Source organism: Salvelinus namaycush, chromosome 28 (genome assembly GCF_016432855.1).
Source record: "Salvelinus namaycush isolate Seneca chromosome 28, SaNama_1.0, whole genome shotgun sequence".
Classification (NCBI taxonomy): domain Eukaryota; kingdom Metazoa; phylum Chordata; class Actinopteri; order Salmoniformes; family Salmonidae; genus Salvelinus; species Salvelinus namaycush.
Window position 1 is genome coordinate 40,303,266 of NC_052334.1, and position 13,222 is coordinate 40,316,487.

At 41.8% G+C, this 13,222-nt stretch overlaps 2 protein-coding genes across 2 annotated transcripts in view; one reads left to right on the plus strand and one right to left on the minus strand.

The window, feature by feature from the left end:
* Positions 1 to 220: 220 nt before the first annotated feature.
* iqcc (IQ motif containing C) lies at positions 221 to 5,737 on the minus strand. The gene is made up of 4 exons (XM_038967367.1): positions 5,686 to 5,737; positions 4,794 to 4,934; positions 684 to 1,014; positions 221 to 555 (listed from the first exon to the last, which is right to left on the minus strand). Exons 1-4 carry the CDS (start codon positions 5,719 to 5,721, stop codon positions 221 to 223), a joined length of 843 nt encoding a protein of 280 aa, XP_038823295.1. The 5' UTR covers positions 5,722 to 5,737.
* A 267-nt stretch (positions 5,738 to 6,004) lies between these two features.
* fancm (FA complementation group M) overlaps positions 6,005 to 13,222 on the plus strand; it is a 72,201-nt gene continuing 64,983 nt past the window's right edge. The window contains exons 1-4 of the mRNA XM_038967657.1: positions 6,005 to 6,796; positions 6,894 to 7,066; positions 7,560 to 7,637; positions 7,899 to 8,057. Coding sequence (XP_038823585.1) covers positions 6,070 to 6,796; positions 6,894 to 7,066; positions 7,560 to 7,637; positions 7,899 to 8,057 — 1,137 coding nt within the window. The 5' untranslated portion in view covers positions 6,005 to 6,069. The remainder of the gene's footprint in view (positions 6,797 to 6,893; positions 7,067 to 7,559; positions 7,638 to 7,898; positions 8,058 to 13,222) is intronic.

Below are 13,222 nucleotides of genomic sequence, written 5' to 3' on the forward strand. Positions count from 1 at the left end.
TGGATAGTTACACACATAAACATTATTCATAATATGTTTCCCCCAAACATTCACTCTGTGCCACTCAAACACATCTTGAATAAATACCCCCCCCCAAAAAATTATACATTTAATTATACCCCTCCCACTGTGGGATAGCTAGATTAATTTATTTGGTATATGATTATTTATGTATCGTTAACATAATTTCATTTATCAACATGGGGAAAGATTCAGTCCTTCAGATCATTGTCCAGTTTAGAGAAACAGCCTCTCCTTGGTCCTCTGCCATTAGGAAATATTCAGTCTCTCTTTCAGTGACAGGTACTGAGAGAGAGAAGAGAAAGATAATGCAATTGTTAACCTTGCATTGAATATTGGTCTTATTCTTCAACACAATCAATGAAAACAATGCGACAAATGACATAAAATTTGAGAAAACGGCTTTCACTTTTTTACGGCTGGCAATAGCTTGTTGAAGCCATAGCATCTCCATGGCCAGATTGTTCCTGTGTAGCTGCAAGGCTTCGGGGGTATGGGGCTCGTCCTGGGCCAGACTACGCCACCGCTGGGAACCTGGGAAAAGGCAGACACGTTCAGAGCAAGTCATTAACTTACATGCCCTAAAAACAATGAGTATAAAGTCTCTAAAAACAAGCATATTTGGATTCACACACACTAAACTTTTATTTGACCCACCTTACCTTTCTCAAAACAACCATAGCTCACATCTCGACCCAGACTGCTCCAGACAGTGGTCGTATCCCCTGTGCTCTCCAGCATGCCTCCTCCATCCAGCTGCTCCCCCTGACTGCTCTCAGTCTCCCCCTCACCCCCAGGTGGACAAGAAGAAGGACTGGGTGAGCCCCTGGAGATGGATGCCTGTCCATGGCTGTAGGGGTCATCTCTCTCCGGTTCTAGCCTATCAGACATAAGCTGTGCCCCTTCTCTCTCCCCTGGCTGCTCCAGAGGATGGCTTCCCCTGTCTGGTGCTTCTTCCGCATGTTTTTTGGTGAAGATACCAGATGGGCCATCCTGTATGGTAGAGTACAATAACATTTGTTAGATACACAAACTGTGCAGAAAATGACAGGCAGAACTTACGGTCTTCGACAGAATGGCAAACTCATCAAGGATCTCAACCACCCTAGCCACGGTTTGTTCACCACGCTACCAGAAGGTGGAGACAGTACAGGTGCATCAAAGCTGGGGTCGAGAGGTTGAAAAACAGCTTCTATTTCCAGGCCATCAGACTGTTAAATAGTCACCACTAGCCGGCCTCCACCTAGTACCCGGCCCTGAACTTTAGTACCATCCGGTACTCAGCCCTGCACCTTAGAGACTGCTGCCCTATGTACATAGTCATTGAACACTGGTCACTTTAATCGTGTTTATATATTGTTTTACCCACTTCACATGTATATACACTGTATTCTAGTGAAGGCTCAACCTATATAACTACTGCTGTACACACCTTTTCTATTCATATACTGTCACTCCATAATGTCTATACACACACACACACCATCATATACACTACCGGTTAAAAGTTTTAGAACACCTACTCATTCAAGGGTTTATCTCTAATTTGACTATTTTCTACATTGTAGAATAATAGTGAAGACATCAAACCTATGAAATAACACATATGGAATCATGTAGTAACCAAAACAGTGTTGAACAAATCAAAATATATTTTATATTTGATTCTTCAAATCGCCACCCTTTGCCTTGTTGGGTTCTGAGAATATGATATATACTTAGTCATGTCACTGAGGGAGAGAGGGTAATTTATAACGTTTACATTATATCAGGGATCCTATTGAAATATTGAGTGCTTAGGGCTTCACCAGAAGATAATGGTAATCTGCAGGAGGAAGGTACAGTTGAAGTCGGAAGTTTACAGACACTTAGGTTGGAGTCATTAAAACTAGTTTTTCAACCACTCCACACATTCCTTGTCAACAAACTATAGTTTTGGCAAGCTAGGACATCTAAAACGAGTCCTATAATCAACATAACCTGAAAGGCCGCTCAGCAAGGAGGAAGCCACTGCTTCAAAACCACCATAAAAAAGCCAGACTACCGTTTGCAACTGCACATGGGGACAAAGATCGTACTTTTTGGAGAAATGTCCTCTGGTCTGATGAAACAAAAATAGAACTGTTTGGTCATAATGACCATCGTTATGTTTGGAGGAAAAAGGGGGAGGCTTGCAAGCCGAAGAACACCATCCCAACCATGAAGCACGGGGGTGGCAGCATCATGTTGTGGGGGTGCTTTGCTGCAGGAGGGACTGGTGCACCTCACAAAATAGATGGCATCATGAGAGAGGAAAATTATGTGGATATATTGAAGCAACATCTCAAGACATCAGTCAAGAAGTTAAAGCTTGGTCGCAAATGGGTCTTCCGAATGGACAATGACCCTAAGCATACTTCCAAAGTTGTGGCAAAATGGCTTAAGGACAACAAAGTCAAGGTATAGGAGTGGCCATCGCAAAGCCTTGACCTCAATCCTATAGACAATTTGTCGGCAGAACTGAAAAATCGTGTGCGGGCAAGGAGGCCTACAAACCTGACTCAGTTATACCAGCTCTGTCAGGAGGAATGGGCCAAAAATTCATCCAACTTATTGTGGCAAGCTTGTGGAAGGCTAGCCGAAACATTTGACCCAAGTTAAACAATTTAAAGGCAATGCTTCCAAATACTAATTGAGTGTATGTAAACTTCTGACCCACTGGGAATGTGATGAAAGAAATAAAAGCTGAAATAAATCATTCTCTACTATTATTCTGACATTTCACATTCTTAAAATAAAGTGGTAATCCTAACTGACCTAAGACAGGCAATTTTTACTCGGATTAAATGTCAGGAATTGTGAAAAACTGAGTTTAAATGTATTTGGTTTAGGTGTATGTAAACTTCCAACTTCATTTCCAAGTTTAAATAAGTTGAACAGCTATTGTTCAAGAGGGGGGACTGTTGGGTTCTGAGAATATGTAATATACTTATTCATGTCACTGAGGGAGAGTATAACATTTACATTATATCAGGGATCCTATTGAAATTAATTTGTGTAATTTCTTTTGTTCTTAATGCATTTGAGCCAATCAGTTGTGTTGTGATAAGGTGGTGGTGGTGGGGTGGGGGGGTGTATACAGAAGAAAGCCCTATTTTGTAAAAGAGCACGTCCATATTATAGCAAGAACTCAAATAAGCAAAGAGAAATTACTTTAAGACATGAAGGTCAGTCAATCAGGAACATTTCAAGAACTTTGAAAGTGCAGTCGTAAAAACCATCAAGCGCTCATTTCTGGTCTGATGAGTCAAATTTGAGATGTTTGGTTCCAACAACCGTACCTTTGAGACACAGAGTAGGTGAACGGATGATCTCAGCATATGTGGTTCCCACCGCAAAGCATGATGGAGGAGGTGTGGGGGTGCTTTGCTGGTGACACTCTCTGTGATTTATTTAGAATTCAAGGCTCACTTAACTAGAATGGCTACCACAGCATTCTGCAGCAATACGCCATCCCATCCGGTTTGAGCTAAGTGGAACTATCCTTTGTTTTTCAACAGGACAATGACCCAATACACCTCCAGGCTGTGTAAGGGCTATTTGACCAAGAAGACGAGTGATGGAGTGCTGCATCAGATTACCTGGCCTGCACAATCACCAACCTCAACCCAATTGAAATAGTTTGGGATGAGTTGGACCGCAGAGTGAAGGAAAAGCAGCCAACAAGTGCTCAGCATATGTGGGAACTCCTTCAAGACTGTTAGAAAAGCATTCCTCATGAAGCTGGTTGAGTTAATTCCAAGAGTGTGCAAAGCTGTCATCAAGGCAAAGGGTGGCTACTTTGAAGAATCTCAAATACACTTTTTGTTTACTACATGATTCCATATGTGTTATGTCAAAGTTTTGATATATTCCCTATTATTCTACAATGTAGAAAATAGTAATAATAAAGAAAAACCCTTGAATGAGTAGGCGTTCTAAAACTTTTGACCGGTAGTGTATTTATATTCCAGACTGACATTGCTCATTCTAATATTTCTAAGTTGCTTTTGTTTGTTTGTTTGTGTATTGTTAGTCATTACTGCACTGTTGAAGATACAGTGCATTCGGAAGGTATTCAGACCCCTTGACTTTTTCCACATTTTGTTACGTTACAGCCTTATTCTAGAATGGATTATATAAAAAGACAAAATCTCATCAATCTACACACAAAAACAAAGCATAATCAGGTTTAGACATATATTACAAATAAAACACTGAAATATCTTATTTACATAAGTATTCTGACCCTTTGCTATGAGACCCGAACGGTGCATTCTGTTTCCATTGATCATCCTTGAGATGTTTCTACAACTTGACTGGAGTCCACCTGTGGTCAATTCAATTGATTGGACATGATTTGGAAAGTCACACACCTGTCTATAGAAGGTCCCACAGTTGACAGTGCATGTCAGAGAAAAAACCAAGCCATGAGGTTTAAGGAATTGTCTGTAGAGTGCTGAGACAGAGTTGTGTCGAGGCCCAGATCTGGGGAAGGGTACCAAAACATGTCTGCAGCATTGAAGATCCCCAAGAACATAGTGGCCTCCATCATTCTTAAATGGAAGAAGTTTGGAACTACCAAGACTCTTCCTAGAGCTGGCCACCCAGCCAAACTAACTAAATGTGGAAAAAGTAAAGGGGCCTGAATACTTTCCAAATGCACTGTAAGCGTTTCGCTACACCCGCGATAACATCTGCAAAATGTGTGTACACATCCAATAACATTCGATTTGAAACCCTAAAATGCTTACGTCTTTGAAGTGAGGAATGGCAATAATGTTCCCCTTCCAATCTAAATGGTTCACTCCTCCATCGATATCTCTCACAATGTCCTCAAACTCTGAACGTGCGCAGTTGATCTCCTTTCTCATCAGATATCCACGAGCGCGTGCCTGTGGGAAAGGGATGAGGTGACCACTGTGTTAAGTGTTAGCTTCAAAACCTGGTGAGGTTAAACTTGTTAGCTAGTAGTAGTGTAGCAATTGACAACTAGAGCTAGGTTTGAGCCAACAACCCTTCAGTAACAGGGAGAGCACATTACCACCTCTGCCATTAAGGTCCCTCCAGACCTATTGGCAGGGGCTGTTGTATACAGAATGGCACTGGCCACATTATTCCACCTCTCCGGAGAAGCCTCTATTCCCAATGAAACACTTCCATCAAATGAAGGAGGCTTTTGGGATAATCGACCTACCGTTAGAGCAAGGGTACAGCTAGGGCATGAACAAACAATTAGCTACTGTACTGTATGTTACAGAGCATGTTGTAGTACACTTTCCTACTGTGCCATAAAGGTCCAGACCGTTTGGCAGAGTACATTCAAATACAGGGAATCTACACTATCATAAAAAGCTAGCTACATACATTTAGTGAATACAACCCTGTTCAACAGAGACTGTAGTTAGCTACAATACTGTATTTAGCTAGCAGCTAGAACGCATCGTTTAACGTTAGCTAGTAACTTAAGCCTCCCACCCACACTCATTCCCCACTGCCAGCCAACACTAGCTAAAGTTAGCTTTGAAGCTGCTTTCAAGCAACATGCACGCAGCTATAGTAGCAAGACAACACGGGTAAGCAAACGAGCATTCTTTGTTTGGAGACGCCAGCTAGTTAGTTAGTTAGCTAGTTAGTTGCTTTTACCTGAAAAAGTATGAAAATCCACTCGCTTCCCTCCATTGCTATGGTAACGAGGCAAAGTTCGCGGGAAATAAACCGATTTTTGTTCCTTTTCCGGTGTCACAATCACGTCAAGTGAAAATGAAAAGTCCCTTCGTGAAATGTGTAATTTAAAATATATATCAACATCTCCTTATAAGTTGGAAACACGTCTATATTTCTAATATATTCAAAGCTATTATTAGTCATTTCTGCGTTATATCGTTATTGGTGTTTATTTTGAAAAATATGTGAGCGACCCCGGAAGTACTTATTTTTGCAAACTTTGTAACGCTACCGCTGTCCAAACATATTTGGATGTCGGGTTGCCGCATGGCTTCTTGCTAAAAATCAACGCCACACGCGAAAATGAGTGGTGTGAACCAAATGACTTTGTTCCAGACGTGGGGAGCATCTGTTCCGCAAAAGGTTAGTCAAACGAATAATGTAAAGAAGTCTTCCGGGCGACGAAAAACAACCCAAAACAGCAGGGGCAGCACAGCAGCCTCAGTCAAGACTCAGAAGAGGGCGACTGGTATAACTTTGCCGCCCCCGGCGCCCCGTAACACGCTATGGGGTGAATTTGATCAAGGGTCCACAGCTGACAACGAGGTGAGAGATGTCGAGGAGGTTGCTGCTGCTGATGAAGATGATGATGATTTAATGGTAGTTGCTGTTTATGAGGCGGAAAAGTCTTTGCAAATTGATGGAAACGTTGGACAACATAGTGAACACACAACAAATGTTGAGAGCACTTGTCTCACACAGATGAGCTCAAGTGGATCAACATATTACAAAGACTTCCCTGGCCTTGACAGCTCCTCTGCAAAGGTATGGATCTACCCCACCAACTATCCCATAAGGGACTACCAACTAAAGATATCGGAGGCAGCTTTATTTCAGAATACGCTGGTATGCCTCCCCACTGGCCTGGGCAAGACTTTTATTGCTGCTGTGGTAATGTACAACTTTTATCGATGGTATCCATCTGGAAAGATCGTTTTCATGGCACCAACGAAACCGCTGGTGGCACAACAAATAGAAGCGTGCTACAAAGTGATGGGTATTCCACAGACACACATGGCAGAGTTGACGGGTAAGTTGCCACACATGTACCTTAAACGCGTTTAAACAGGGCCATGGCAAGGCTATAAAACGTCTCTTGTCTGACATTTCCAGTCCTTTTCCACCAGGGAGCACGCAGGCTCAGCAGAGGCAGGAACTGTGGAGGTCCAGGCGCGTCTTCTTCCTCACTCCCCAGGTGTTGGTGAACGACCTGTCTCGAGCTACCTGCCCCGCGCTGCACGTCAAGTGTGTGGTGATTGACGAGGCTCACAAGGCACTGGGGAATCATGCCTATTGCCAGGTATCTAACACTTAAAACCATACCTGGGAATGTTTCTGCTTTAACTAAGGACGTTTGTGTTGAACTTTCCATTTATGTCAATGACCATTACAGACCAGAGGTAAGCTATTTCACCACTGTTCTATAACTGATACTGGCTCCAGTTACCACCAGAGGAATTGATTGATTGATAGAATTTATTAGATGATTAAAAGTAATAGGCTTGTCCAGCCGGTGACAAAATGAATTATTAAAGTGACTGGTGTTCCATTTATTAAAGTGGCCAGTGATTTCAAGTCTATGTATATAGGGCAGCAGCCTCTAATGTGCTAGTGATGGCAGCAATAATTATCAACAGCAGAGGTGCCCGTTTGAGAGACCTTGTGAGAAAAATACCCCCAATCAAACCGCCATGTTATTTCTCAGATATTGTTTTTGTGACACCTTAAAGCTATTCTCTAATGACTGTTAAATTGTGGGAATAATGGGATGTTATCACTGCTTCTCTCCTCAGGTGGTGAGACAGTTGGGGAGCCAGACTCAACAGTTTCGCATCCTGGCACTCAGCGCCACGCCAGGTGGAGACACAAATGTGAGCAGCACAGCCTCTTCCACAACACTCTGAGGATGTTTACCACTATTATTTTGACCTTATGATGCTTGCAAAAGGGTATTAAATGGACTAACATGACATTATGCACTGACATTATGTAATGATGTACCACTTCAACCATTTACAAGAGAACAGAAATTATATTCCACCTCAATAGTATTCACGTTATGTAGGATTATCACCCAAATGACCTACCTCCTAGAAATCTATCAACTCACTCGGGACTGTCTTCCTCTGCAGTCAGTGCAGCAAGTCATATCCAACCTGCTGATCTCCCACATTGAGCTGCGGTCTGAAGAGAGCCCTGACATCCAGGCCCACTCCCACCAGCGCAGCCTGGAGAAGGTGGTGGTTCCCTTGGGGGAGTCGCTGGCCGGGCACCAGGCCCTCTACCTACAGGTAGGCACCATAGATCCTCTCATATCAGACTTGGCGGCACAGATTGTTTTCCTGGAAATGTGATGTAGCTTATGTCAACTAGAAAGGTAAACAGTGTTCCTATCTGTATGACAGCTGTAGAGCCTTCCAAAACACAATAATAACGTCTATGTTTTGTTAGCTTTTTGAACTTTGTGGTGAAGGAGTGGCTTCTGAGGCTGGTTCCCTTTTGACCCTGGGTTATGTGATATTTGTGTTGGTGCACTGTCACCATCTTCTGGCTGAGATTTGTTTTTGCAGGATGTTTTTTTCAACTGTACCGTACTTGGAAGTAAACATTCTCTTTTGCCATCTCAGTGTGGTACAACTTAATTCATTATTTCTAACAATTTAGTGAGAAGCTGCATACCAGCGTGCACTGTGGTTGTTCGTCAATGTACTGTTGTGCCCATTTCAGACTAATTGGTCTCAATTGGCTGGAGTGGTAGAATGTTGTGGCTGTAGAACAAAGGGCCAATCCACCAGCTACTCCTCCAGCACTGTACCTCCAACCTCAATCACTGTCACCTGTCAAGCCACTGGAGCTGAAGTGACTGGCTGCTATGCGAATCAGATAAATGAACGCTCAGATAGGTGCTCCCCATGATCCAGCATTCCAGACAGCCTCTGGCAAGGAGGAGACTGGACTCGTGTGGTGCACCTCTTGTCTGATGTGCTCAATTATTCCCTTGTCATGTGAAAGAATATTTGTTCCCATTCCCTCTTTTGTAGGTTATGTATTTTGGGTGTGAATTGAGTAATTTGGCAGACATGTCAGATGTTCCCTCTGGAGATTTCCTGCTCCCTCAGGCACTAAGCTGGGGCTTAGTAACCTCATATGCCCCCATCTCACCTTCAGGTTTTGAATAGCCTTCAGCATGGTGCCATTTCCATGCTCACTGGTGCCAGATAGGTTTGAAACTAAACTTTACAGCTGTGGATCTGCTTCCGTGTGTCTGAACATGACTAATCAAGCTTTTTTTGTATACTGGTAGTCTAGGTTATTATTGGGAAATATCCATCCTCACCATCATGGCTGAAATCACACAACGAAGACTTAATACCATTTTTATTTCTTAATGTTTGGTTTCTTTAACAAAACAATCAATAAATCCACAGCTCTCATCGTTGCACTTCCTCAAAAATGTTTACTGTACAGAACACTTTTACAAATCACAGGGGGGGAAAAATGGCAAAACCCTCCAAATTGTATCCACTCCAACTGGATGTTCCCAAATGACCAGTCTGTTAGACATGGAGTTCAAATCTTTAAGCATGTTCCAATTCTGTGCACATTAGGAACGTTAACATTATATCCTACTTGGTGTCTACATCATCTGATTCCGGCCAGCAAAACAACTAGCTTAGTGTAAAAAGCTGCAAAGGCCAAACAGTTAGCCTAATAACCACCCCTGGAACAACTTGGTTAAAAGGTGCGTGTTATATCACTATGCTGATCATAAAATTATGGGGACGACGATTTCTCAGAACTACATTTAGACTGGACTTGGCGATTTGAAGTGATTGAGATCCTGTTAGTTTACATGCTGCTGAATGTGGTGAAATAATGGTTATGAATGGCCATTAACCCACACTGGGCAATGAGAAAGATGATCTTCTGAACAAGTCTTCACACAGTGATGATTTGGCAAGGTACTGACGTACAGTACTGTCTGTGACTAGCGTCATCACAGCTACTTTACTATATAGTCCGGTGTTAAGCAGTATAGGCCTAATTCTCCTCTAAAACAAGAATGACAGATCTATGTATTGTTGAGTCAACAAAATAGATGATACAGATGTTCACTTAGACGTTAAATCAATCCACTTAGTCATTGGTTTTATTACAAAATATTTGTGAAGATAGAAAATACCTCCTAAAAATCGTATTTTGAGTTCATGGATTTTCGTTAAATTGGGTATAGATAACGTGGTGAACTAAAAAACAATGAACTTTTCTTAGAATAAAAATACAAAACACATCAGTGTGTGTATACGATAGGCTGCTCTATGCTTTTCCTCTCTTTTCAATGTTACTTGTTTCTCATCAGCAGTGGCAGGTAGCTTGCACCAACATTGACACAAAGCAATGTCTGGATTGGAACAGTATGTAGAGAGACAGAAATACGTAATATTGTACTGTAGTTTGAACAGCTTGTCTTTAAGCAGGGTTTTTCTGTATCAAAAAGAGGCTTAGGTGGTAGGCATGGCCGGGGGCGTGGCAAGGGAACGGTCAGGCTGTCGGTGTGGCTGAATTTCAGAGAATTTGAGCCTCCCCCCCAATTTGAGCCTCCCCCCCATCTAGCCGATTTTTTTTTTGCATTTAAGCTGATTTCTGGCAATTCTACACATTTTGCCATGCAGCTGAGAAATGTTGCAGTTTAAAGCACATTTCCTGCAATTCTACATTTTGCCATGCCGCTGAGAGAATTTTGCAGTTTTAAAGGTAGACTTAGTGATATGACGTAGATGCAGAAAGTAAACAGCATAGTGGGTACATTTCCGCTCTTTTGGTTCCGTGGCGCCCACGTTGTAAGAGTGAAGCGAACCCGTGCACATGTGCAGATACTGTGTATGACTGTGAGAGCGATATTTGCGCTGCTGCTTGTGGCATTGTCATTTAGCTGAGTCTACCTTTTTTTAAAGCTAATTTCCTACAGTGCTATGCATTTTGCCATGGCTAATGTGTTATTATGCTCTAAAACTAAATCTATACTGCTAAATTAATAGTTTACATTTTTATTTCCTTTAGGTGATTGTTAGTTCGCAAAAATAAAAAAATATATAGGTCCATTATCTAGTTTTAGTAGTTTAAGTTTATACTGAAATCATTTTTACATTGCCCAAAAAGTTATCCCCCCCAAATAATATTTTTCACTGTTTGGACTTAGGCAACCTGAAAAAACATTTAGGCAGCCCGCCCAAGGATTAATGGCAGAAGAAACCCCGGCTTTAAGAATGAGGAATGCGTTGACTCCGATCATGGAGAAATGTAGTATGCGGCAGATAGCATGCTTGATTGTCATACAGCAAAGGTCAGTGATTTTGGTTTGTAGTAATGCTTTTTTTGTTTGTTTTTTCTTTTCTCTTTCTCGCAGTGCTTTGGCGGTATAGCGGGGTATTTGGAAAAAGCCACGATTGTTTTTCAATACTGTTAAAACTATTTATTGTATATTTATATCTTTTAAGTTAATACCTGCAGTCAACTTGTGCAATATGTTAGGAGATAAAGCAGATTGTGTTCTTAATTTCACCTGTCACATTATGAAGCTTTACCGTAGTTCCCCAGAACAGTTGAGCTAATCATTTTTGTTTGTAAGTAGCACAATGGGATAAAGCTAGTGCTTGTGAGTCCAGCTGTGCATTTGGTTTATCTTGTTAGTTAGCTAAGTAAGTGAATGGGCAGGGTATCGTATAGTGCTAGCTTTCTGCCGTGTTTGAGAAGACAAAGAGCTTTGGATGGGTATCTTGATTTCCTTGCGTTTATTTTTTTTACCTTCTCGGTCAGTCTACTCCTGCCCCCTATTTATCCGAGCGAAGCAGGCAGACCCGTTGCCCTAGCGACTCCACATAGACACCGCTGTACACATACCACTCCCTTATGACAAGCATGCTTCAAAACATTGTTCATTTGCACAATGTCTCTCGTTCACATTTGCTCGTAAATGTCCAAACTGACAAAAAGACATTCGGTAGCTACTACCTATACTTGTTTAACTTTGAGCTGGATTGCCTGTCTTTGTGCTCGTTAGCATATTTAGCTAGCAGCTGCTATTGAAATTCGCTTTTAGTTTGTGCTAATTTTGTTAGCCTTCTGGTAATAGATGCACAATGGGCATCGTTTTAGTGCCCCCTTGTGTACTAAGGCGGTAATACTATAATTCCTGGGATGAGAGAAGGACTGTATGACGATATGAAAATATGGATACCGCACAACCCTAGTGTTTATACATTGACTGTTGGCCGATTCAATACATGTTTATATAGTTCTGTGTTTGTCTATATGTCGTTATGTTGCATCTCCAGTGTTTCCTTGACAGAAATAAAATGGCCTGCTTTACATACACTTATTTATTGCTAATAAATCCACCCTCCTATCGCATTAAATTGTCTAAAGTTGGTAGTTATCATGGTGAAGATTGCAATTAGGTCCCCCCCCCCACCTAACTCTGACTGGAATAGGTGTCATCGTTCAGGATTGTTAATTGCTTGGTAAAGATTCAAGTTCTTTGAGGTTTACAGTGACTGGTGCAAGAATTAGATATCCACCCACTTTCCACAAAATATCAAGTAAACGTCACTTGGCTCCTCACCTTTTAGGAGGAGGTCAAGACTATGTGAGGAGAAAAACAGAGGTGCAGAGTAACATCAGTAGTTGGCCTATCAAAAAAGGTGCTAACCCTTGAGTCAGTTTCTGCGGCCCCACAAATCTAATTAGCTTAAAAAAAAAAACATAAAAATTAAGCTAGAAATATCCTTTTGCTTGGGCTGCGTCTCAATCCACCGCATCCGCCAAAATCGGCCTTCCGCAGCTGCGGTGAAAAGTGGCAGCAGCGCCACAGAGGTGTTTGTCAGATCATGAGACATCCCGAAAAATCGTTCTTCTCACGGTCTAGTGTTTGGCCTACAAACTATGACCCCTCTAAGGTGAGACTCAAACATGTCGGTGATTTTTGCGCTCAAAATGAATGCAAGTTAAATATAGCATACACTGAGTGTACAACACATTTAAGGACACCTGCTCTTTCCATGACAGACTGACCAAGTGAATCTAGGTGAAAGCTATGATCCCTTATTGATGTCACTTGTTAAATCCACTTCGATTAGTGTAGATGAAGGGGAGGAGACAGGTTAAAGAAGGATTTAAGCCTTGAGACATGGATTGTGGAGTGGTGTTAGGTACTTAAGTAGTACTTTCAAGTATTTTTACTTAAGTCGTTTTTTGGGGGTATCTGTACATTACTATTCATATTTGACAACTTTTACTTCACTACATTCCGTAAGAAAATGATGTACTTTTTACTCCATACATTTTCCCTGACACCCAAAAGTACTCGTTACATTTTGAATGCTTAGCAGAACAGGAAAATGGTCCAATTCCCACACTTATCAAGAGAACATCGCTGGTCATCCCTACTGCCTCTGAT

Excerpts from the sequence above, each read along its gene's own strand:
- iqcc (XM_038967367.1), bottom strand. The coding sequence starts at position 5,721 with ATGGAGGGAAGCGAGTGGATTTTCATACTTTTTCAG. Across the intron at positions 4,935-5,685 it reads GGATTTTCATACTTTTTCAG|GCACGCGCTCGTGGATATCT; the intron begins GTAAAAGCAACT and ends CCTTTCCCACAG. Across the intron at positions 556-683 it reads CTATGGTTGTTTTGAGAAAG|GTTCCCAGCGGTGGCGTAGT; the intron begins GTAAGGTGGGTC and ends GCCTTTTCCCAG.